Source organism: Osmia bicornis, chromosome 12 (assembly GCF_907164935.1).
Source record: "Osmia bicornis bicornis chromosome 12, iOsmBic2.1, whole genome shotgun sequence".
Taxonomy (NCBI): Eukaryota; Metazoa; Arthropoda; class Insecta; order Hymenoptera; family Megachilidae; genus Osmia; species Osmia bicornis.
In genome coordinates, this window is record NC_060227.1 from 6,441,633 (window position 1) to 6,465,156 (window position 23,524).

A 23,524-nucleotide genomic window follows, 5' to 3' on the forward strand; every position below is an offset into this window, starting at 1 on the left:
AGAGGCAAGGTAATCAGCGCTCAAACAACCGGTCTATTAAGGGCCGCTAATTGAAAAATCCGCGCCGATGTTTGTACACCGTCCGACGATTACCAGAAAGTCAAACAAAGAAATCGAAAATTCTGTTTCCTGTATATCCCGTGGCGCACGCTAATTGCACGAGTCTCACGCGTTTTCCCTGGATAATTGTATCCTTAATTAAACGCATAACTTGATTTAGGAAAAGATCATTTTATCGAGTATATAAATTGATGAATATTTTTCTGATTCACTTGAAACTGGTGGCGAGCTTATTTTCACAGACACTTTTCTTTCGATCGTGCCACTTTTCTCAATTTTCCGAGTAAACGAAGCAAACGACAGATCCTTGTCCCGAGTATCTTTATCAAAACGCATTAAAGCCAGCCTCATTGACTGAAACGGTCTCTTAAATACGGTTTCTTCTTCTCCTGTCTCTTCTTTGTTTCTCCTCGTTCAAGATAATCGTAATTGAAAGAATAGAATTGAAAGAAATTTAATCCGAACTTTTCTCGTCTGGAAAAACGTCTTGTCCCTCGATCCAGCCTGTTGCCGTTTAAAAAATCTCCTCTTGACGAACGGTTAAACCCTAATTTCCCTCTTCCTTCTTACAACTTCCTGCCGGTTTATTAAATTTACTTTCCTCCCACCGGTGTATCCAGCTACCAAATGATAAAAAACTTCTGCCCGGGTATTCGAGTGATTTGTAAGCGGTTGCATTAAATTTCATCTTCTTTCGTCGTCGGGAAACTTCACCGAGTGTTTCCAATATTCCGGCAGCAACGGAACTGTCCACGGTCTCGATGTTAATTATCCGTAGTGGAAATAAAAGAGAAAAGAGAAACGAAACGAAACGGGAATAATTTCTCGTTGGGATTAATTACCGGTTATCCCGAAAGTCTAAAAGACTGCTCGTCGAAATTATTCATCTAGGATATTAGCTAGCTGGAGCACAGGGTCAAGGAACACTTCGTTACGGAAATTTTTTAATAAAAGTAATCGCCGTGCCGTGAAACTTTCTTCGTTAACTCGCTTCGAAAGTTTCCGGTTTAAGGAGCCTTCTGGTCGGCTTACCATTCGACGGAAACGAATTTTTCGTCCACGAAAATTATCCCCTCTCAATTCGACAGGTGAAAAATCACCTTTTCGTATACGTCAACGATTTGCAGCAAAACACAGTTGGATATATTTTCTTGAAGAGGAAAACTTCGTCCTGAGACCGGACTAACGAAAAATATTTGCAGAATATAACATCAGCTTGTCATTGATCACCAGTGACATTGAAACTGAACAAATTTTGGAAAAGAAAAAGAGGAAAAGAGATATTATATGCCTCTGTAAACGTGTCAGCGACCTCCGGCGAACCGAGTTCACCATACGTTTGTTTATCTGACACGCGCGCTAATTGAATATTGTTTGCGCATTATCGATTCAGAAAACGAACGATCGATTTGTTCGTCGTTGACCAGACTGAAGGACTATCCATCGCGAACGTTTACGAACGGATATCAATCAACGTAGACGCATCAATCGCGATTTAACGAAAGAGCCAGGCTGCGCTGTAGAATTCCGATCGGCCAGCCACGCCATGACAGATTTATGGGAAACGAAAATTGAAGGAAGTGGCTGGCTGCCAGTGACGCACCGCCGTGATTTTTCAGCCCTATCCAACAGACTATAAATGAGATTGAAAATGCTCTATGACACACCAAGGCGTGGCTTTGTGGTTTAACTCTCGCTACCATAACAAATGCCTTGTCCCCGATGACTGTCTACCATCGAAATGTATGCTCAATTAACATGAAAGCAATTCGATTAATTTAAATCAACGCCCAAAGGATCTAAATGAAATTCTAAAGCTTTGAAGAATAAATGTTGATTTTCAAGGGTTGCTGGTCTTCGCGGCAATCGATTGCCGATCAAAGTGCGGGTCTGATATTTTCTTTAAATAAAAATTCATTCGATCCAGTTGATCGTGGTTATTCTCGTCCGGTAGGTACAAGAATCGTCCGCTGGGGTGATGACAAATGTACCAGAAATTACAGCACGGCTAGTTCATTTCCAACACGATCTTCTCATCTTCCGGCATTTAAAAGGAATTTCTCGTTGCCCGCGAATACCGTGTACACGGTTAATTTAATTTTAGAGCTGTCCGCAGTTTGCACCTTTTATTTGCGTCGGGACTCGCGGGTTATTCGTGATCAATGGTACGCCTCGAAACAGCATCGAAATTCCAAAGAAATTTTTGTCTTCCCTTCAAGGAAACATTCGGTCTTTATCTTGATTCAAAGCTAACGTGTCTTTCGTCTTAAGGAAGGAAACATTTTTAAAGACGCGACACCGCGAATCCTCGCGTGATTCAAGGGTCGAGATCGAGGGAAGAAGGAAGAGACAAAGCGTTGACAGGAGAGCGACAGACAGAAGCGAACCACGATATAATGGCCCTTGTCCTGTTTTCCAACAGTTTCCCGGAAAATGCTCGAGCAATCGCGTTAGCAGGCCAGACGGAGGCCGGAAGCGGAGAAGATGGCTGAAAGGCTGCACCCTTCACTGCTCTTCACGAAAATATTACGATCCTCCATTACCCGTTCGTCCTCGAACAATAATTACTCTCTGTATTATTAAAACTTTCAGTCTACTCGATTCGACTCGAATGCCTAAACGAGATATATTACTTTTTTAGAAATTTCCTGTCCCTTTGTACCGTTCAAACTCCCATTACAGATTACAGGAAAATTATTTGGAACAATAAACTGTAGGAGAAACGCGAAACGATTCAGCCGAGCAGCTGTACGAATTCTCGAAGGAAATTATTTTCAAGGCTCACGTAGCGACGTGTGCAGACAGTGTCGCGAAATACAAAAATAACGTCGCCCCCCCGGACACGGTGCATGAAACTTTCAAGAAACTCGTTTGCTAGTTCGGTTCCATACGTCGAGTTGCATTCGATGCACACACGACCCACTACCACCATGAGAAACGACTGCGTCAGGTTTCCTCTTTGCCAGCACGTATAACTTCCGCCTTGCCTTCGCCAGTCCATGGACTCGCGAAACGATCATTTCCCGAGAAATAAGGGTACCTGGTCTTTTCACAAAACCGACCCGATATTTCCCGTCACCCTACTGGCAAGGGTTTTCATCGAACCATCGTAAAATAGAAACCTTTCTCTCCAACTTGCGTAATTTCTTTTACAAATAAACTCATCGTAAATCTAATATTTTTTGAAATTTAGCAAGAACGTGATTTCCCATTCGCGTTACATCGTATCTCGTAGTTAGATGTTTGATTAAGTTAATGGCAGACCTGCTTCGCCGCTGAACACACGGTTTGCCCTTCTCTGCTAATTCAATTACCTTCTACGTTAGTCAAAGGTGTTCCCATCCCTGTCTCGACTCTGGCGAGATGTGATTCGAATGAAACCTATCGAACAACTGCGGTATCACAAAGATTTCTCCTTTGAAAAAGAAAGAGAGAATCCCTTGAGAAAGTTCACCTGCTTATGGAAATTTCTTTGATAACTACGGTAACTAGGGTAAAAATGTTTATTCGAAAGGGTAAAAGTACGATTTTCTAGTCGTTTCGCGAGCGTACAAATGTTTCCCTGGCTGAAACGCTCTCAAGCCGACCGGCCACGTTACGTTTCGCTCAATCGAACAACTTATCAGTCGAAATTGCTTTCTGCGGCTTTAGGAGCGTGCCAGTTGCACAGGACACACACAAGGGATCGTAAAGCTTGCGCATATAATGGGGCAGGATCAAAGGAGCTTGCGGTCTCAGCTTATTGCCGTGCGCAAGCCGAAACTACGCCTCTGCTTCTTACTTTTCGATCCTTCCTGATGATTATTTATGCGTTCTCAGCAAAGCCTCTTACGACCTCTGCTTTATTAGCCCACACGATGCCAGGGCTGCATTAACGCTAAAGTTAGAGCAACAGGATCAGTCTCTTTCGGGAATCTTAAGAAACCACATCTTATCCTGCTGGTTGTGAATTTAGAAATTTATAAAATCAAACGCAGACGGAAACTGTGGTTATCGATGTAAAATGTTTGCGGAAATATCATACTACTGTAAACGCTACCCTTTCGCTTCAAAAGAAATACGCGAACGAATGAATGTCGAGACTTTGAGGGGTTGCGACAAAGTCAGCCCGGAGTAGGATCTATAATGAAAAAGAAAGATGTCTCGGGAATATCCGTTTGCCAGCGACATGCAACGAATATTAATATTTAACTGTTTGCTCGATCATGCGGACTACCATCAACGCGAAATTGGAAAACCAGCCCCGTACACCGTGTAATAAAAATTTCATCGTAATCTCCGGTGCTTTAGTACTCATTTTTCTTTCTCCCTTTCCATCCTCGATAAACTCAGATAAATAATCACCGGTGTATCCGTTCGAAACGAAACCGAGAACGAAGCTTCGTTTAATCAATATTTCCTAATAATTACACCCGAGAAATTTCCACTTGCTTCTCTCCTGTGAATCCAGCTCGCCAAAGTATAATCATAATTGCAGAATAAATTTGGAAACTAATGAAAATCAGTAAATATCCGTTGCTGGTGTGGAAAAATGGAAGGTGCAAGAAGATATTTTCTCGCTCTAAAGATTACGTAAAGCAAGTGAAATTTTCACTTTTCTTTTTCTCCACTCATGGACGTCTGCAACGTTGTTACAGCTTCTTTGGGAAACCCGGCGAAGGGTGCAGTCCTCTGAAGGTAACGGCACTCGTTGCCGGGTATAAGTAAACCTTTCGTTTACAACGGAACATCCCATCGCGTTTCCATTACCGTCGCCATTTTTGTTGAACCAGCAAAGACAGAGAGGGAAAGAGATCGTCCATGGTGGACATCGGATCGGAGTTCGCCACACTTTATCGGTCAAACCCGCCGTGATATTTGTCCGCGTTAAATGGATCCCCGTTGAAATATTTGGCCAAGCAGCCGCGGGGATCGAGGACGATTCATTTGAATTTCTATTATTTGGTTAATCGGAGCCAACTCGCAGAGGAACTGCTCTCGGCCACTGTTAAAGAGCCGTCGCGTCGCTCTCGTGATTGTCGCAATTCAATTTAACGCCAAGCGACACCGATACGTGAGAAATTATAATGCCAGTTTGCGGAGCTCGTTTCGTCGCGTAAACAAACTCTGATTACCGAGCCAACACAGCCAGGCGCTCATTAATACGACAGCGTATAATTGTCGACGAGAAAGCGGGGAAAATTATACAGAAACGTGTCTCGTCGATGATCCAGCCGGTCAAAAAAATAACAAGTGTCTCGAGTAACGGGGCAGAAAGTAAAGATAATGAACGATGGAAAGTCAATGAAAGATTGAAAAAAAAAAAAAAAGAAAAAACAAATGCCAGATAGATAACCGAGGAAAATTTTCTGTTGGCAAAGCGAGGAGATACTAAACGGAAATGAAATGGAAAGAGTAGAACGAAGGCAGTGGAAAATCATTAGACGTTAGAAAGTACGCCAAATTAAAAATCAAAAGAATGGAACTATTTATGAGGGTGCTTCTGGATTGAAGTGTTTAATTTAAAGTACAACCTTGAAATAAAATAGAATTCCACTGAAATTTCTCCTACTTCCGGAATGATAACGGGGGTACGATAATATTCCCCCATTTCATGGAATCGATAGAGTGCTATTTTCCAGGTGCACCGAGCGTATCGAAAGTACGGCAAAGTTTCGCGATAACACAGTGTGCTACGGTCGCATTAATTAATTCGAATCCGTCGTGTAATCGGCCTAAAGCTCGGCAAAATCGTAGAAACCGTTTGGAATTGCTGGCCACGGTTCCACGAAATTAATAAGTTCTCCGCGCGGTCCTACGGATTTTAGCATTAATCCTGTTGGACGTGCAACCGTGCTTTTCCTATGCGACCGGCCCATACGATTGTATATTCATCCCGCGAACTTACCGGGTGTCCTCGCAGTATTTTTCATCGCGTTCAAAGAATCCCGAGGAGAATACGTTGAGATGCGCGACGAATGAAACACGAGGGCAATGATCGGTTGAGATAATTTAAACCGTATTCGTTGACACATATGCGAATGTGGAATAAGTAGTCTTGGCATACGATGCTGTATACTCTTAGCGTATCTATGCTATGTCAAAACTTGAGCTATCAGTTGATTACTCCACTTGAGACACTGTTAACAGCTGCTTCCTGACGATGAAAAATCATCGGGATTAATCAGACCGCGGACAAATTGCAAATTGGACCAAAGTATCGAGTAGCCGTCTGAAGGCAATTCGTTTTGAAAGCAAACGCGTTACTCTTTCATCTCTGGCTTTCTCTTCCAGCCACGCATTAGCGTAATAAGATTCATCAACGACTCACCACTGCATCCTTCATCAAATTTTTTCTCCCGACGAAGAATCGTGTACAGAGCTCGTAACGATCCTCCCTCGAGCGGCAACTTTTTAACTCTTCAAAGTTGATAACAAGTTCGGTCTGCCTGAGAATCGTTCCCTTCCCTTCTTGTCGAACGACTTCACAAGTTAATCTTTTCTTTTTCTTACGGATGCAATGGAATTTGGTTTCGTTCAACGACTGGCTCGATGATAACGGTAAATGGTACAGCGATGGGATTAATTACCGTGATTATTAATTATCGCGACGAACGTGACTCCGTGTCCATCGTTTGTATCCGTGAACACGGTAAACCCTGGATATGCCAACGGTATAACACGCTATTGTATGCGCAAAATATACAAAACGTATTGTACCTGCAATAATGTGCAATATTATGCAGCCAAAATCCTGCGAGTTGAATACGGTAAGTGTAAAGTACACCAGACGCAGGTGATATCAAACGGTAGAATATTCTAAGAATACCGGTTAGAGCATCCTCGTGAAAGTGAAAAGTGTCGCGGAAAAGTATGAGAAAGCAACACAAGTATTCTCGTGTACGCCTTTCTGGATTCTTAAGAAGCTACGGTTCCTTGAATTTCAAGCAACTCTACATACACTGTATTTCATCTGCTCCCATTAGCATACAATTTTTCATTTCTCACTTTCGACTATCTTCAAATTTAATGTAGCGTGCAACGAAAGAATTTTTCTCCCATAAATCGTTGAAATTCCTTCTACAAGTATCACCCCTACACCAAATACACGCAAGATAAAGCGACTCGGAGGAAGAGGTTGATGAAATTTTCGTGCAACGGTCTGCCTAAAAGTAAATGAAAAAATCTCGACCGAGCTGGCTCGTAAAGTTACCCTTCAAGATCGCTTGTAACACCGTCGTTCTTCCCTTTCGACCACGAACACCACTCACGAAATTATTATGCAAACTGTTTACCTCGGGAACATGATGCGCCCGGTACAATACAGTTCGCGACAGGGTTGCACAATAGGCACTCTGCATAAAGTTTCTCCCTCCGGTCGCTGACATTACGATAGCAGTGTACGTATGCATGGAGCTACGAATGGTTGATTGGTTGTAAAAAGAACATCGTTTCACTGCGATGACATTTAACGAGGAAACAACTGGTCGTAGATAATATCTAAATTTTTTTGAAGATAATCTGACAATTTTCTTTTCTTCCTTCCTTTCGTTTTAGCGTCAGTATGAGTATCAAAGTTTCAAGAAAGAGTGTCCGTATCTATTATTGATCAGTCAGAATCAGTTCCTTTTGAGTTGCATTTCAAGTCAGAATTTCAAACGTAAAATCCCTTTGGATTTTACGTCGAAATGGTAAGAATCTTAAAATCTCTGCCGTTTCTATCCTTAAAAGCTACAGCCCTTTGACTTGCCCGAAGAGTTTTCAGTCTTAAAGATTCAACGCTAGAAGCCTCTTAACCCCTTACCTTGCGTCGTCTTTAGCGAATGAACAACAACCCCTGGTATAAAGTTTCTTTGCTTAAAAATGAATAATTACGATTTCCAGAGCGCGCCATAAATTCTTATTCGAGGAATGATAAATTTTTCAAATCGAACACCTGAACAAGTACGTTATCTCGGAGTAGACAAGTTGAAATGTACATTTTAGCAGACGGAAAGGGGGTGGTTCGTGGGCAGAAAGTTTAGTAGAAGGATCGTGTGAAAGAAGCAACCTCGAACGCGAGTGGTAGGTGCGCGTTCCCTGGCGAACCATAATTTTTACACGAATTCACCGTGCATTCGGCCGATCCGGAATCCGCGCGGAGTCTGCGGGATCCGCATTGCAGATCTCCCAGTCACGGAGGTACGATCGAGCGATAAACTGGTTGCGTTGATAACACCGTATGGAACGTCTTAATTTCATGCATTGGGAACGGATCGATGCACCGCACCCTCTGCTACACCATAAACGCTGCTTACGGTTTGTTTCCATACCTCGGTGCACGGCTTTTACTGCTCCCCGAGCAATCGTGAAGCCCGCTTAACGACCGCTCGATGACGCATTCTACGCTCCCGGGATAACAGTCTCCGACGTTTTACGACGCTCTGCGCCGCGTGGGAGTGAAGGAAACGCAGGGACGATTGATCAGAATCTCGGTCACCGTGTTGCGATATCATCTTGAATCTTATTATTCTTACAAATTCAAAGAAACGGTGAAATTTTTCAAGCCCTAGAAGGGACAAAGTAGACCAGCAACCGAGAGAATTCATTTTCGCGAATTTCTAAATCTCACCGCAACCCTCGCACCGGTGTAAACAAGAAGAGGCATAGAATACGAAGAAGAGAAAACAATGTACAAAGGGCAGGGAAGAGGAGGGGGAGGAAAAACTAGAGTAGAGGATGGCGGGCAATGAAAGAAAGCGAAAGAGGCGTAGGCGAAGAGCTGTGTCGAGATGGTGGTGGAAAGTGCAAGCAAGCAAAAGCAAAGAGAGTCTACATCACCTTGCGTTCCACTTGACGGCACTTCTGCGTCGACGACCGCTGTTTCTTTCTCTTTCCGGTTGCCAATGCCGCACCCCCTCGGCTCGCATCCTCTTTCCTAGCCGAACCTACTCGCCTCCTCTTGTCGCGACCAGTACGCGGAGGAAACTTTTCAGCTTCGAATCGACCAACGAGCAAGGTTTAAACATCTCGACACGCATCGACGATCACGAAAAGACTACGAGTTTCCTCGTTTTCGCCTCTCTGTCGACCATTCCAATGTTTCTTCCCCGATGGTCTTTGAATTAAATGATCGGCTTGCTTGATCCGATTAATCGTTTTCGAATTAAATATACATTCAAAAGGAATTTCTCTCGTCTCATTTAACAAGGTAAAAAGAAGAGATCGGTAATTAAAATTATTTAGCATTTTCGAATCTTCAAGTTTTAATCACTCTATCCGTCTCGTTTATGTTGTAATATACGTGTGAATGGAGCGTGTCGTGTTAACAACTGTTAAGTACCGTGTCAAGCTGTCAAGTTTATCCAAGGTATTTGGAAATGAAGTGCAAACAGTTTGTCCTGTCTGTTTGTGCTTCAGAATAAATACGTTTCGCGGTGGTACGTTGCCTCTGCCAACAATACGTTATCTTATCTGTTATTTTATTTATTTATTTCAATCACAATGTGCTAATGTCAAGCACAAATGCATACGTAAGAACCCAAGGAGTAATAGCGCTTTGGTAGTGGGATTATTAAGATGGTGCGCGAATTTTCATTTATAATTAATCACGACTAGTTAGAAGAAACCATCTATCCTCTATCTGTCGATAAAACACCCTTCCGTCTATCGTCTACCTCAAAGTTTCTCATTTCACCCCTCAACCTCTTCCTTCTCTTTTCTCTTCTACTTTTCAACATGACAAGCACGCGTCGATCGGAGAACGAAAATCACGAGGTTACGTGGTCGAGGTATTCGATCGACGCATTCTTCACCGGTCGCCATCCACCGCCATTACGTTCTCCACGTTTTCCAGTCGCAGCCATAGCCGGTCTTCGGAAAAAGCCCGTCCGTCCTGCTCCACGTACTCGGTTCAAGTGATTTCTTTCTCGATAAAGCGTGTCACGTTTCCTTCTATTGCGACAAGGTAACGCTGTTCCCGGAATACCATTATTTCCCGTATTATTTTTCGATGATACACTCGATGGATCGTATCGAACGATCGTACAAAGAGAAATCGTTTCCACGAAACTCGACAGACGTACAATTTTAGAGAAAAAAAATATTTAGACTATATTTAGAAGAATGATCAATATTTGACAAGTTTATTTGACTTTAGTAATTGATGTCTCGGTTTCAACTATGAGGGGTGAAATAGAATAAATCCTACACGATACAAGGATCCTCCATTAGTCTCTAACGTTCTCACAGCTCGACTTAGAAGAAAATAAAAAGAAGAAAGAAGTAGCTGAAAGTAATATTTCAGATAGAAGATTTCATCTCGACCTTTGTGACAGCCAACGTGAAAACCTGGTTTTCAAGCGTGAAAACCAGGGAGTAATTTACAACTGACACCTTCACGCTTAAATATAGATTAAAAAAGACGATTATATTTCTATCCACCGTCACGTACCAACAATTAAAACACCCACGGTCAAATTTATCCAAAGATCTCGAAACTCGTCTACTTCTATCTAGAACGACGACTCGTTTACGAGAAACCATCGTATCGTCGTTTACAGCACGATTCCGATGCCATGGGATAAAAGACACGCATCCACGAGCAAAGTACAAAAGCGTCGGATCGTTAAAAATTGCTTTCCTCTCTGGAAAGTACATATCCGGGGGAACTGTTCTTGACTCGTCTCTCTATTCGTCACCCCCTTTTTCACCGATTTCGAATGCAATCATTTTCGTGTTTTCTCCCTTCGCTGAAACGCGCGTAGCATCGTTTCGTATATTTTTCTTTTTCATACCTCGTCTGTTCCCTTTGACGACGTTCGTCGACGAGATGATGGATTAGTTTTGCTCGGCTTATAAAACGATCGCGACTTCTCGCCCTTTCAAACGCTCCCCTTCCTTCGTGTAATTGCTTCACCATTTTCAACGAGAAAATTATCGAGTTATTCTTATGTTTCGATGATCGAGCTTACTAATTTCTAGCGATTTTAAAACGATCCGAGATTAACAGAAAGAATTACAATACTGAGCAAACTGGGAAAATAATCAGCTCTTTGCTTCAATATTAACGTTTCCTCGCCTGATTCATGGAAGAGAAATAAATAACGCCATAAAAAGTCCTGTTTGCGTAGCGCGCGAAGAACTCGCAGTCCCGAGAGCAGTTTGTCAAGTAAATAATATTCCTACCTGCGAATACTGGCGCCGAAATTGCCTTCGACGATTTCTTCGAAAGAGAGTTTAAACGAATTCATTTATGGTGTCTAGGAACGAAAACTACCGCGTGATTTTTCTGATCAAAGGGATAGAGAGCTGAAAATTGATTGGACGTTGCTCGTTTCTCTTGCGACATTCGCTTTTTTCACGAGCAAACAATCCCTTAAGTGGCGCGTTTCCATCAAAGATATTAACGTCACTCACCTGACAGCAGGAAGGAAAGCCGGGCAGGACGAGGCTGGCAGAAATCTGAAACAACACAAGGGAATCCTGAATTATTATACTGGTACGGAACTTTGCTATCCGGCTTTAATCACCGGTTGAATAATCGCTCGGTTGCGTCTAAACTGGCATGATCTATCTGCTGTGCTAGCGAAATTCGTTAGACAAATTGCAAAGACAAATGACGAATTGAGATGGACTGACTGAAACTGGAAGAAATGAACAATTTCGCTGTTGTCGAAAATACGCTGTTCTCGCAATCAGGTTGAACGGTGTTTCCGTGGCTTCGTCCGGAAATCGTGTGCACGCGCGACAAGGGAAGCCGAAGAACGTCCGGTACCTGAAACGTGTTACACAGTCGCGTGCAGTCCGAGCATTAACTATTAACGCGACGCGACGCTGTGTTCCGGTGTGTAACACACTCGATTTAACTGCGTTTAGTTTTAAAACCCGTCCCTCGACCATTTCCTCTCCGGGCGATACATCGACTTCCACTTCCCGTTTCCACCTGGCCAACATTAACGCCCTCGAGTCCACTAATGTGCGTTCTCTGTCATGAAAATTGGCTTAAACCGACCTCCGACGATCTGTTTCCTCTAACGTTATTCTATCGTTCTTTTTTTTTCAAGGAAATAGAATTAATTAATTAATTAATTAAAATTAAATTCATCGATGTTCCTGTTTCGGATGAAAATAAATGTCTTCCGGTCGTCGAAGGTCGATTCAGAATTTTATAAAAATATTTTCCTTCGATTTTTCTTGCTGAATAATGAAACAGCTCCTTGGTAAAGCACCCGGTGACCCTTTTATCGAGATTCAGAAACCTAGGGACAAGTTGGAAAGGTTCAAAGTCCGGAACGATTCAAGCAAACCCGCAACTCGATTGGTATCTGCTGAACGTTCGAGTAGATCCGATTCCATCATCGATCTTAACGGAACTTCCCTGAGTGTCGTCCTCGGAGGACTTTGTGGATGGACGCGTCTCTTCCCTCTGCCCTGGCCCTTTTCGAAAGTGCATCGGGATATAAAAGATTGCAAGAGAACACCTGTCGCTTTTTCCATTCGATCCCCGGAGTAATCATCGAGCAAAGTTGGCCGATTCGATAACGCTATTCGATCCTCTCTGGTGTAATTAAACAAACGAAGGAATGGAAATTATGCGAGGCTGGAATCTGAGACGGCAGACGGGGGACGAGATGAAAATTCCGCGATGGAAGTAATTCGCGACACCTCGAAGGACCTTTCGATGGGAATTCCTGGGGAGCCGGAATGGAAAGCGATTCCATCGTCGACGAGACGAGACGGTATGCGTCGTTATCGATCACCGTCACGGATGATGCCTTCGATCGTTCTCGTCCCTGATCACTTCTCATCAATTGAGAATTTCAAAAAAAATATTCAAACGTTAATTTTCATAATTCTATCTTTCTATTACCAAAACTATTTCACAAACAATATTTGCTCGGGTAAATTAAATTCCCACTGGAAAACAATTGTTCACAACGGTGAAACAGCGAATAATTTTCCATCGAACTAGACGCCGCGCGTTAGTTATCCGTGGAATTTAAAAAGGCGCCTCCGCTCTCGTTCGAACCACTATGGAATTTCGCTTTGCTCCGAGCGTGGCCCGTTGCAATTCCAAGTCTACGCTAGCTACGAGAGAACTCAGTCTCAGCCACCGATGTTTCATGCCAGTTTCCCGGCTCCAGGAATTTTTATTGAACCTCCCTCGGGAGAGAGAGAAAAGAAGGACGACGTCCCTGCTACCGATGTCATCGATTTCGCATCAAAGAGCAGTGCTCGATGAAGAAGCTCTAGCGTTAGATCTGTCTTGACGACTGGAGAGCTTAATTAAGGAAAATTTACCATTGCATCTTTTCATCTCGTTGTTAAGGGGGTTTATCAAAACAGATCAATAATACTTGAAAGCAATTGAAAATTGATTTCGATGGATACGATATTTATCTGGGTCAAGATTGCAAGAATCATGAAAAACGGTAATTACAAAGACGGAAATCGAATTCAGGATTGCATTTTGATATGGTATTTTGCGACATCCAGTATGCCAGTCGGAGGCCACCCTTTTGCCACCCTTAATAAACGCGTACTCGGGTCGATGCACCGGGAAACGAGCGAGCTAACTGGGTCACGCGTTGCACGGCTCGCAACGCCGTGAAATTAACCCTTCGCGACTACTTGTCGCACGAAACGACCCCGTGTAATCGAGCGGACAAAATTTTGACACCCGAGAATAATCTGATCTCCACTGAAGAAAAGGAGTGGTGATTTGGTTAGAGGATGAATCGATCAAGGGGAGCAAGAAACTTTCCAATTTCATTTCTCTGCAAGATGAACTAAAAAAAAGAAATGAATAGAGGAGGGTGTAATGATAAGAGACTGGTCTCGAATGAATTAACCTGTAAACGAGTGAAACGAGTTATAATTTAATTGACGCGTTGAATAAGGTAGCTCCATAGAAATGAAGATTACTCGGACGAGTTCAGTATTTAACGCGTTAACTGGCGCGGCCATTTTAATAGGAATTTAATTGTTTCAATTTACTATTTCATTATGTTTCCCAACGTAGACAGAAAATTCTCGCTCTACTCGAAGTTCTTAAATGAAAACGGCTGTCACCTATTCTATTCGTTTAATTAAATTCAATCCGTGATCTAGCTCTCCTGATTAAAGTCAAGAAAATGTAACTCACTTTTAACCTTAGAGAAATTTAACGAGTTTTAATCGTTTGAAAACTCGAAGAAAGGTTCATTTAAACGATTAATTGATCCAGTTTAAACGGGCTAATTGATGCGACTCGTTTCATTCGTAGAAGACCGGCATCGATATGAAGAGCGTCTGCATAACTGCAACGCGACTGCAACGCGATTAATTCGCTTCTTAGAAATGTTCGCGGGAGGCCGTAATTAACGTGATGAATGACTCGAGTTACGAAGAAGCTTGTCTTCATATTTCAAACGGATCGTCGAAACATTTTCTCTTCTTCCCGTAGAGAAAACCGGACACGAGCATCGAGGAATCTATAAGCTATATATATAATTTCCATTGATTTATCATTTCGTCGCGTCTTGACTTCCCGTTAACACGTTTCATCGGTAATAAATGATTAAAAGGTTTTCTTCCTTGTTTGTTTCTCGCACGGTGATCAATAACCCGATAATAATAGATCACTGTACATCAAAGTTTAACCTTTGCAAATTTCTTTCAAATTTTCTTCGCATTCGTAATCACAAGGCGACTCGCCAGCCAAAAACCGCAAGATTAAAGATTCCGAAAGGTTGCTAGAAATTTTACGATCGTTCCTTCAAAGCGAAAGGATGACGTGGAAGGGCAAAGGGTTGGAAGGTTACTGGCTAGAGGCCAAGTGTGCTCCCTCAGGTTTATTTGGCCCCTTTCGATTAATCGATTCGCTTGCGGGGGAGGAAGAGCGTTCAGTCAGGCCTCGAGGAAGGAAAATTGAAAAGCATTCGAGGGTTGCATCGAGATTAGAGACTGGGATAACACGGTTTCTGTGTTATCGGGTGGAACGAGATGCTTATTAAAGATTAGACCTTCTATCAACTACTAAAACCATTATATTTTCTGCTTATCATTATTATTAAATTTTGATAATCTATTAAAATGATTGATTCGATAAGAAATAGAACACGATGCTGGCGCTAAGTTAAATTAGAAAAAGAATAAATGATCCTTTTGATTGAATTTCCTGAAACAAATTTGAAAGAAATTTCCTGGAAAGTTTCTCAGCGATTCAAAGTTGACGAAGTTTCGTTCCTGTTATCAATTACCGTCTGCTCCCGGTTTAAGGAGATTCCCGATCGAAACAGCTTGAAATTAATTCCCCTGTTATCCCAATAACGTATGCAACTCAATCCCGGTTGCTTGTTGTTCACGGCAACATCGGGAACACAAGGTTCATTATCGAAGGCAGGCTACGTTTGAGTGATCATGTGTATCCCGAGTGCTATTCGCAATTAGGAGGTTTACCTGCCTCATGGTCACCGTGAACAGTCAGCCGAATTGATGGTAAATGACCGTGACTGATGCGAAGCAGGTGAATCGAGGAAATCGAGACACGGCTTTCGATTCGAAGAAAATTATTGCAGTGATCGAACAATTTACGATATGGAAATATGAATTTGTAATCGAGCTGTTGTAGATTCTCGATATCAATAAAATATTCGAGAATTACAATACATTAATATGTTGATCGATTTCGAAAATCATTCGCGATTCGATCGGACCGATCAATCGTCCTATTAATTATTAAATGAACGTTTTACCGGCATCCGATGCTCGTTAAACCGTTAATTCGTAATACCAGGAATAATAATGCAACGGGATGAAATATTCATACCAACATTCTCGTCGAGCTGCTCGTTTATCCTGCTACTCGACGGACGATTATTTCAAAAAGCAGAGAGGAAAACGCTCGAAGCGGAACGCATTTTCCGGATGCGAACGAAATTTAACGTTTTTCCTCTTTCCCGAAAGATTCGCCGTTCGCGATGCTCGGGTCCGAAGCTGGGATTATCACAGATGGATTTGCGTAAATACCCTTCGTTTCCACGATTTTTATGCTTCTGTTGGATCCACGAGAAACAACGCTTCGCCGGACGTTAACTGTTTAACGTTGCGATAAAAATGACAAAATATCGTGTAAAAAATATGTTCCTTTTATGCTTGGAATTAGTGGAATTATCAATGAATTACACTTTAAACTATTTAAAATTTCAGAGACTTTCTCACAGTGTTTTAGCTCTCACGGTGGTATTCAAATTATTCGTTCGTTTGAAACGGAAGAAAATAAAGAAGCGATCCCGAGGATCTAAGGAAGCATTCGCAGTCAGAATAAAGTCTGGAAAATTCATGACGGTGACGGATCGTAAAATCGGCACCCGCGATTCTCGTGGCCGGCTGCGAAGGGAGATTGCCGTCGAGTCGGAGAGACGATAACCTCGGTTCTCATCGATTTGGCCGACCGCCAAAGGAACCCGCTTTAATATCTCCTGACACGTACCGTGTGCGGGTATGCATGAGGATTCGGGAGAAGGAAAGAGAGGAACAGGTTCAGACCTCGTTTTGACAGCAGCTTGAAATATTACGTAGTTTCTTGGTTGCAATCTGTCCTTACTTATCCGCAACTCTTCTTCGATAACAGACTTTTCCTCGAAGCCTTCCCGATAATGTACCGTGATCGTGTTCGATGCCGTCGTCTGAACAACTCGTGCGGTTAAGAAATATGAACTACCTTTCTTGGTAACACGTCACCTGGAATTTTCCTAACATCAATTTCCTTCTCTCATAGGAGTTTCCCTTAACACCCGTCAAACATGATAACTCTTTCCTCGAGAATTCGTAGAATTATTTTTAAGCGTTTTAAAATAAAATTCTCCAACATCGCAGCCAATTTCACGTGAGTTGGAAAAGCACAAAAGTATGGTCACCATACGTTTCAGTAACTATACAATTCTCATACGCAACGAGAAGAAAACAATACAATTGTTGAAAATGCTGGCGATCCTGGAGCAATCGCAGACGTTTCCCAGGCTCGCAAACGATACCCGTTTATTCCGCATTCCCTGCTGCTCCTGTTCCACGTTCGCACACATTGTTTCCCTAGAATGCGTTCGCGAGTATGCAATCAGCGTGTATGCGCCGAGCGCGTACAACCGTATCCGTCTTTCCGCGCCCTTCTGACCGCTCGCGAGTATTCAACGACCGGTGGAAAATTTTGTTTAGAATTTTTTTCCACAGCCAAGTTGAATCAGGTTAGCTCCGGGTTTAATTACGCGTGCCACGCAACTCTCTCTCGGCTGCTTAATTCACGGAATTTTCTGCCGGACACCGGCGAAACTGAATCTTCACCCTTAGTCGCGGTTAATTACAATCTAACCTTTGATCTTGCGAAACAAGCCGGACTTCTCTTAATTTCGTGTCTTCCTTTCACTTTATTTTCCCCCCCAACCTGTATAATTTTTTTTCACCCTTTGTTGATTACGTAACTTCAATTAAATTCGTATATTTTCAGTCGGTTGATTTATCGTGATTATGTATCGAGTGCCTTTTATTTATTATAACTCGTATTAAAGGTTGTACCGCGTTACCATTAATAATTCTACCTGTGCAATTCATCAGCGGTTCGTTATCTTCAGCACCCTCGATCTCACCGCGAACGGATCGAAGCTGAACAGTTTCTTTCCCCATCGACGCACGTGCGTCGAAAGTCTGGGGAAGATACGAGCACTTGTATCGACGCGCTCACCTGTGCACGCGTGTATTTACACAAACGGAACGCGTGCATCTGGCACACACGCGAAGGGATGGAAAAGCTGGAGCACGATGGTAACATCCCGGAAGCGAGGATCGATATCCAGACACGCTATCGCCCTCCTCAACTGCTTATCTCTCTCTCTCATTCCTCTTTCCCTAACTCTCGCTCTCCGTTCGGTTCCCCTCATTCGGCTATCTCTCGTCTGTTTATTTTTCCCTCGTCCCGTTTAGCCCTCGCGTAAGGTTAATGGACCCTCGGGGATGTCTTTGACAGCGCGAGCAGATTCCTCGTCTCGCGAAAGCCAGATTTTTCCGCCCGTCACCTGCGGCGATTCGTCCTCCGGCGAAATTTCTCTCGAAAGGAGATCAAAGCGTGCCGCGAGGACGTTTCGAGGAAAGTGATTATGTTTAAGTTGGAGCTCGTAGAACTACCGTCGCTGATTACTCGTACCGAGGATCATCGAGCATCGCGTGGGAGGTTGTTAAACGATAGCAGGAAAAGAAAAAGTACCTCTTCAATTCCGACACTTTCCACGATAAACAAACTACAACAATTTTGTAGCCCGAACCGTTCGTTCTCATTCGACACGCGATAAGTCGTTATGCAAGAAAACGGATGACAAGGAAAGATCGATGTTCTCGTTATCGACGGAAAATGGAAAAGCAAAGTTTCCCGCGGTTGACAGGACACCAGCGAGTTTTCCTCGGTTTATAGGTCGACGGATTTGTCATCGAAGGGATTAGCAGAGGCGTTTCCACGGGATCGATCGGTTTCTCGATTCCCATGACGCTCATTTTCCCTGGTGTCGAGGGGGGGCGTGAAATGTCGAGGAAACTGAGCAGCACCCTTTTGCAAAGTAAATCGAGGTCGAGGCTTCGGGGGTAGTAATAGCCTTTAGGACACTTCTCCTTCGCGATTCGATTTAGCCCCGGCGCGGCGGTATTGTTCCTGGCAATCCGATCGAATCGCGACGAACAAAGACGATCCTTCCATTTGCTCGAAAAAACTGACAACACGGGAACAAGAGCAAACAATGGACATCTCTCGACGAATTTTCATTAAACTTTCGGACGATACGCTTCTACCGATCGACTGCGAGACAATTTCGCGAGGCGATTGCGCGGAAATAATTTGAATAATTTCCATTACAAGATTCTGACAATTAAATCATCGCTCCTACGAGCCGCCGTATTGTATAAATTAAAATGAAAGTTATAAAAAAGATATGTTTCTCTTTCTTTATAAAGCGCCTTATGTAAAAATGTTCAAATCGAAGTTCGATCAAACGAAGTAGGTCAAAGTTTGCAGCGAATCGAACGCGTCCAAGTATCAGCTACTTGTCTGACCAACGAAATTCCAGGCATATTCTACTGCGAGTATTCACAATGGAAACGCAGTGAATTGGTTTACGAATTGCAGCGATATATTTCGGCATGGCTGGTAATTAATTAGGTCAGTAAGACAAGTAAAATCATTGACTCAATTCGACGGCGCAAATTGTGGCGCCCGTAATGGACTACTTAGACACTGATACAATTACATCGATCGGGAGTAATACGATTCGAGAGACGGCGAGGCTCGTGTTCGATAACTACATTCCAGAAGAAATCCATAATTGCAAAGTCACCGATGTTTTTCCTCGATTTTTCAAAGGAATTCAATCGAATCTCGGAGAAATATTTAATAGAAGAACGCCACAATTAATTTCAATTACCCTCCCTGATGCTTGCTGCTCGAAATAGAGAGCGAACATTGCACTTACGAAAGCTGACCAGACAACAAAAAATAATCAGAAATTTCCGGAATAGCATACGGGAAAACGCGGGCAACTCCGAGCCGAAAGTTTTCCCCATTAACGTCTCGTTTTTGCGGACGTGGATGCCCACTCGACGCGCGGACCCGTGCAACCAGAAAAGATGCACACCGATGCAGCCTCGCTAAATGAAACTTTTCCTCCTTTTTTGCACTAATTTGCTCGTTAGAATAATTAGAATGACCGGACGTCGAAATGTTGCCAGTTGCTACGTTTCCACATTTGTACAGACTCTTTCGTCCTACAGGCTGATTCAAAATAAACTTCACGAAAAATATTTATCCTAATCCTAATTGGTCACTGCATTCGTACACGCGATCGTTGCAGCGTTAGGGATCGGTAAAAACCTCTTCGAACTCATAGATAACGATAAAGTGACGATTCAGGTTGCATTAGCAGTTGTACAGAGAAACGCACTTTACCCGTTTCGCTCTATTTCGATATTAGCCCCGAGTGAATTAACAAGGGAATCGGCCTGCCGCGGTGACTGTTCCAACGACACAAGTTTCACCTCAGACGATGGTCGGCAAAGGGTCGAGCTGGCGAAACGGAAGAGGAGGCGGGAAGGGGTGGGTTAAGGGAGCTCACAAAGCCATTTCTGTCGAGAGGGAATAGAGGCATGCTCTGTGCTCTCAGACATCGTCAAGCTGCATTATGCGCGTTGCACGCGATGCGTATAGACTGCCCAGGGCCGTATGAATCGAGGTATACGATCTCTGGGCACCGTTTTCCACTTCTATCTCCTTACATTGCCTCTGTGCTCCTCCTTCAATCCTCCGTGCTCCTCTTACGTGCTTCTCCGTTCCTTTTTACCGCGGTCCGTTGCTATTCCAAACTCGTTGCAGAGAAAAATTCCAGAGGATCTTCCTTGTTTCGCGTTGAACAACCTCTGGGAGGAGCGTATCTTTAAAGGAACGACGAGCTGGTCCTTTGCAAATAGCAAGGGTCCTTGGACGGATCAGCGAAACGTCAAATCGACCTACCGGTCCTTTTCATCTTCCTTCCTAATCACGTCCCTCCTACGCGTTCGCAAACTAGACAGGCAAAATATTTGCCGAATCGAATTGCTGGATCGAGATTCAAAGTGAAATCTTTCGCATGGCAGAAGGGTTGGGTTAGATGATCAAATCCGTCGATGAATATTCTGTCTGTAAACTTCTTCAAGATAAATGGCTGTCTGGTACGTCTCGTTTTTTCTTCCTCATCTTCTTTTCCTCCTTCTTCTTTTTCTTGTAAATTGAATCGAAGGGGAGGAAAATAAATTCGATAAAACTGCATTATCGTCCACGCGATAGTAGCCGAGCATAGTTCTTGCCCGGCAACTTCCAAGTTTCCGCAACATAAATCCCGTAGAAAGAGATTTACCGCGACGAACGCGAGGAAATCGAAGATTTCTCTCGCGTCCTCGCTACGAATCCTTCCCTTAACGGCAAGCTATAATCATTAAATCGTGCTTCCATTCGTTCATTGGTCGTGGCCAAGAAAATGTCAACGATAAAACTGAAGGATCGTGTAAGGACGTCGATAAAACCTCGTCAAGGTGTCTGACATCGTTCTACATGGGTCGTTTCTCTCACGCTAATAATCAAATTGAAAACCGCAAATTTACTATGTAGAGCATCCTCTATGCAATGATTAATTCTTTTCCTAAGAAAGTAGGAGAGATCCTAAGTTAATTCCGTTCTTTATATTCTTTCATTTTCTAAATTTAAAATATAATTATTTTTCGTAGCCCGAATACAATTATAATTTATTACATAAGAAACGCATCATACTATATTTTCCACTTTTTTGAGAAAAAGGATCAATAATTGAATACGTTACCCTATTATATTAATATCAAAATAATTTTCCTTTATTCATTATTTCATTTCCAACCCCGATCGCCGACCTGTAAACGTAAATTTATCAAAGATCCCTTCCCGAAGAACATGGCTACGCGTCTGGTTTCGATCGTCCAATAACGAGCTCCCCAAAATTAATTAGAAAATTACTGGTCCGAAAACGAGCCGTCGAGAGCGATTTGATCAGTCATTTCCCGTACGCAGCAGCATATCGTTCGCATTAAAGCTCGATTACGAGGCTTCCAGGCCAACGAAGGAATTTCATTTCGAAGCCTGACGACCGGCACGTGTCGATGATTGCTAGGAAAATTTCCTCACGCCTTCTCTTCATCCCCCGCTCTTTTCCCTCAACTCATTTTCACAAGACAAAGATCAAAAGGGGGTTGGTTCGCCGAATTTCAGACGCGAATCACTCGGAACAGCGACTCTATCGAGTTCCAAGTGTCTCTCGTCTCTCGAACGAGAAGTTGGAGGTACCTAAACGAGCGGAAAGTGTATTAGGGGTAAGTAGGTGCCCCAAAGATTCGAGAAACTGTTGGAATATTAATTTGCCCTTCGAACACGCGACTCACCACGGTTCTAAAGGAAATCTTCTTATAGTATTATAGGATCGTCTTTGAGCTTCGTTGTGATTCAAGAAAAAGCTAATTCTATTCTAAGCTGGCGAGAAAAAATTGCGATTGGACAAATTTATTACCGAAGAATTTTCTTCTACCGATTAACACCGCTCGGGTTAAAATAAAAGTCCAAGAAAAAATATGAAAGAATCGTAAACCAAGATGAAAGTTAAATAAGATCCAAACGAAAAATGAAAAGCTAACCATGTAAATGAAAAACGCGATGAGAAAAAGTATGCTTTTCGAAAGTGCTTTCCAAGAGTACGAGGGGGAAGAAAGTCAACGAATTAAGACGATCTCGAGGCTTCCTTCTTACCCAATGTTGGAAGCTCTTCGCCCCGGATAGATGCTACTCAATCTCCACTTATTACCAAGCTTCTCTCGGTTAAAACACAGTTCGAAGTGGCTGTAAGAGCCACCGGCGGGATCGAAGTTTGTAATCATGGAACGTGGAAAAAGAAAGAAGCAAAAGAAGGAAACGGTCCAGCGATCACCGCGATCGTAACACACCATTCGAAACCCTCTTACCAGGCCGGTTCGATAATCGAAAGTTCCGCGTATATTCCTTAAAAGCTTTACGCGTTCTCCATTTACGAACAGATCCAGTTTTACTAGATTTGTCGAGAATCGGGACTGTAAATCGAGCGAACAGGCATCGAGGAAAAGAGTCTTTGCTTTCGTTGATTCCCGCCATCGTTCCCGAGTTTCGTGAACCAGAAAACTTCCTCGGTCCAGGAGAAGATAAAAGGGGAACGATGTACACGCTCGTCGAGCCGCGACGCGAACCGGTGTAAACTTGGACGAAATTAATTGGCAAAGCTGGCGAAGTTCGTGCCTGGTACCGTGCACGAAATTACGATTCTCCCGGGAGGATATCGGCTCTGCGACCAAACGGCCGTTTAATTAATGAAACGTAATTCCATGATCGAAACGGATATTCATAATTTCTATGCAACAGGATAGAACCGGGATATCCGCTCTCCGATGGATGAAAGTTCAGTCGGTTCGTCTCGAGCTCGTCAAATATCAAGCGTTTTTCCTGCGCCAGTCACGCAGAGAGACCCGTAAAATACCCGGAGACCGGTGGCAATATTTCTATTGCACCGATCGCGATATTGCTTTCGATCCGTCCACGTCGACCAAGGAAATACTGGCCAATGAAAACAGCTTCCCGGATACGTTTTTTTTTTCGAACATCATACGATGCTTTATTGCTGGCTATTTTGTTTGGAAAAAAAATTTCATATTTCTTTGTTAATCTTCCCAGAAGTAATTAAGCGTTCAACGATCAATCATATCATCAACCTACTCCCATAAATCACTGAAAAACCTTTCATTTTTTCTAAACAGTAATTTCCTGTTTTCCATACGCGATCTCGTCACTGTCGACGGATGAAACGAATCGCGAGATTCCCGAGGCTGGATTCTTGCCAAGATGACGAGCGTTCTTGGTAACGCTATCGGATCGATCGATGCTTTATAGATTCCAATCTGACCCCACCGC

The 23,524-nt window shown here is 43.1% G+C and overlaps 1 protein-coding gene across 1 annotated transcript in view; it reads right to left on the minus strand.

Moving 5' to 3' along the window:
- The window catches only part of LOC114871740, a 177,976-nt gene that overhangs the window by 122,990 nt on the left and 31,462 nt on the right, over positions 1-23,524 (minus strand). Inside the window, 1 exon segment of the mRNA XM_046288185.1 lies at positions 11,437-11,515. Coding sequence (XP_046144141.1) covers positions 11,437-11,515 — 79 coding nt within the window.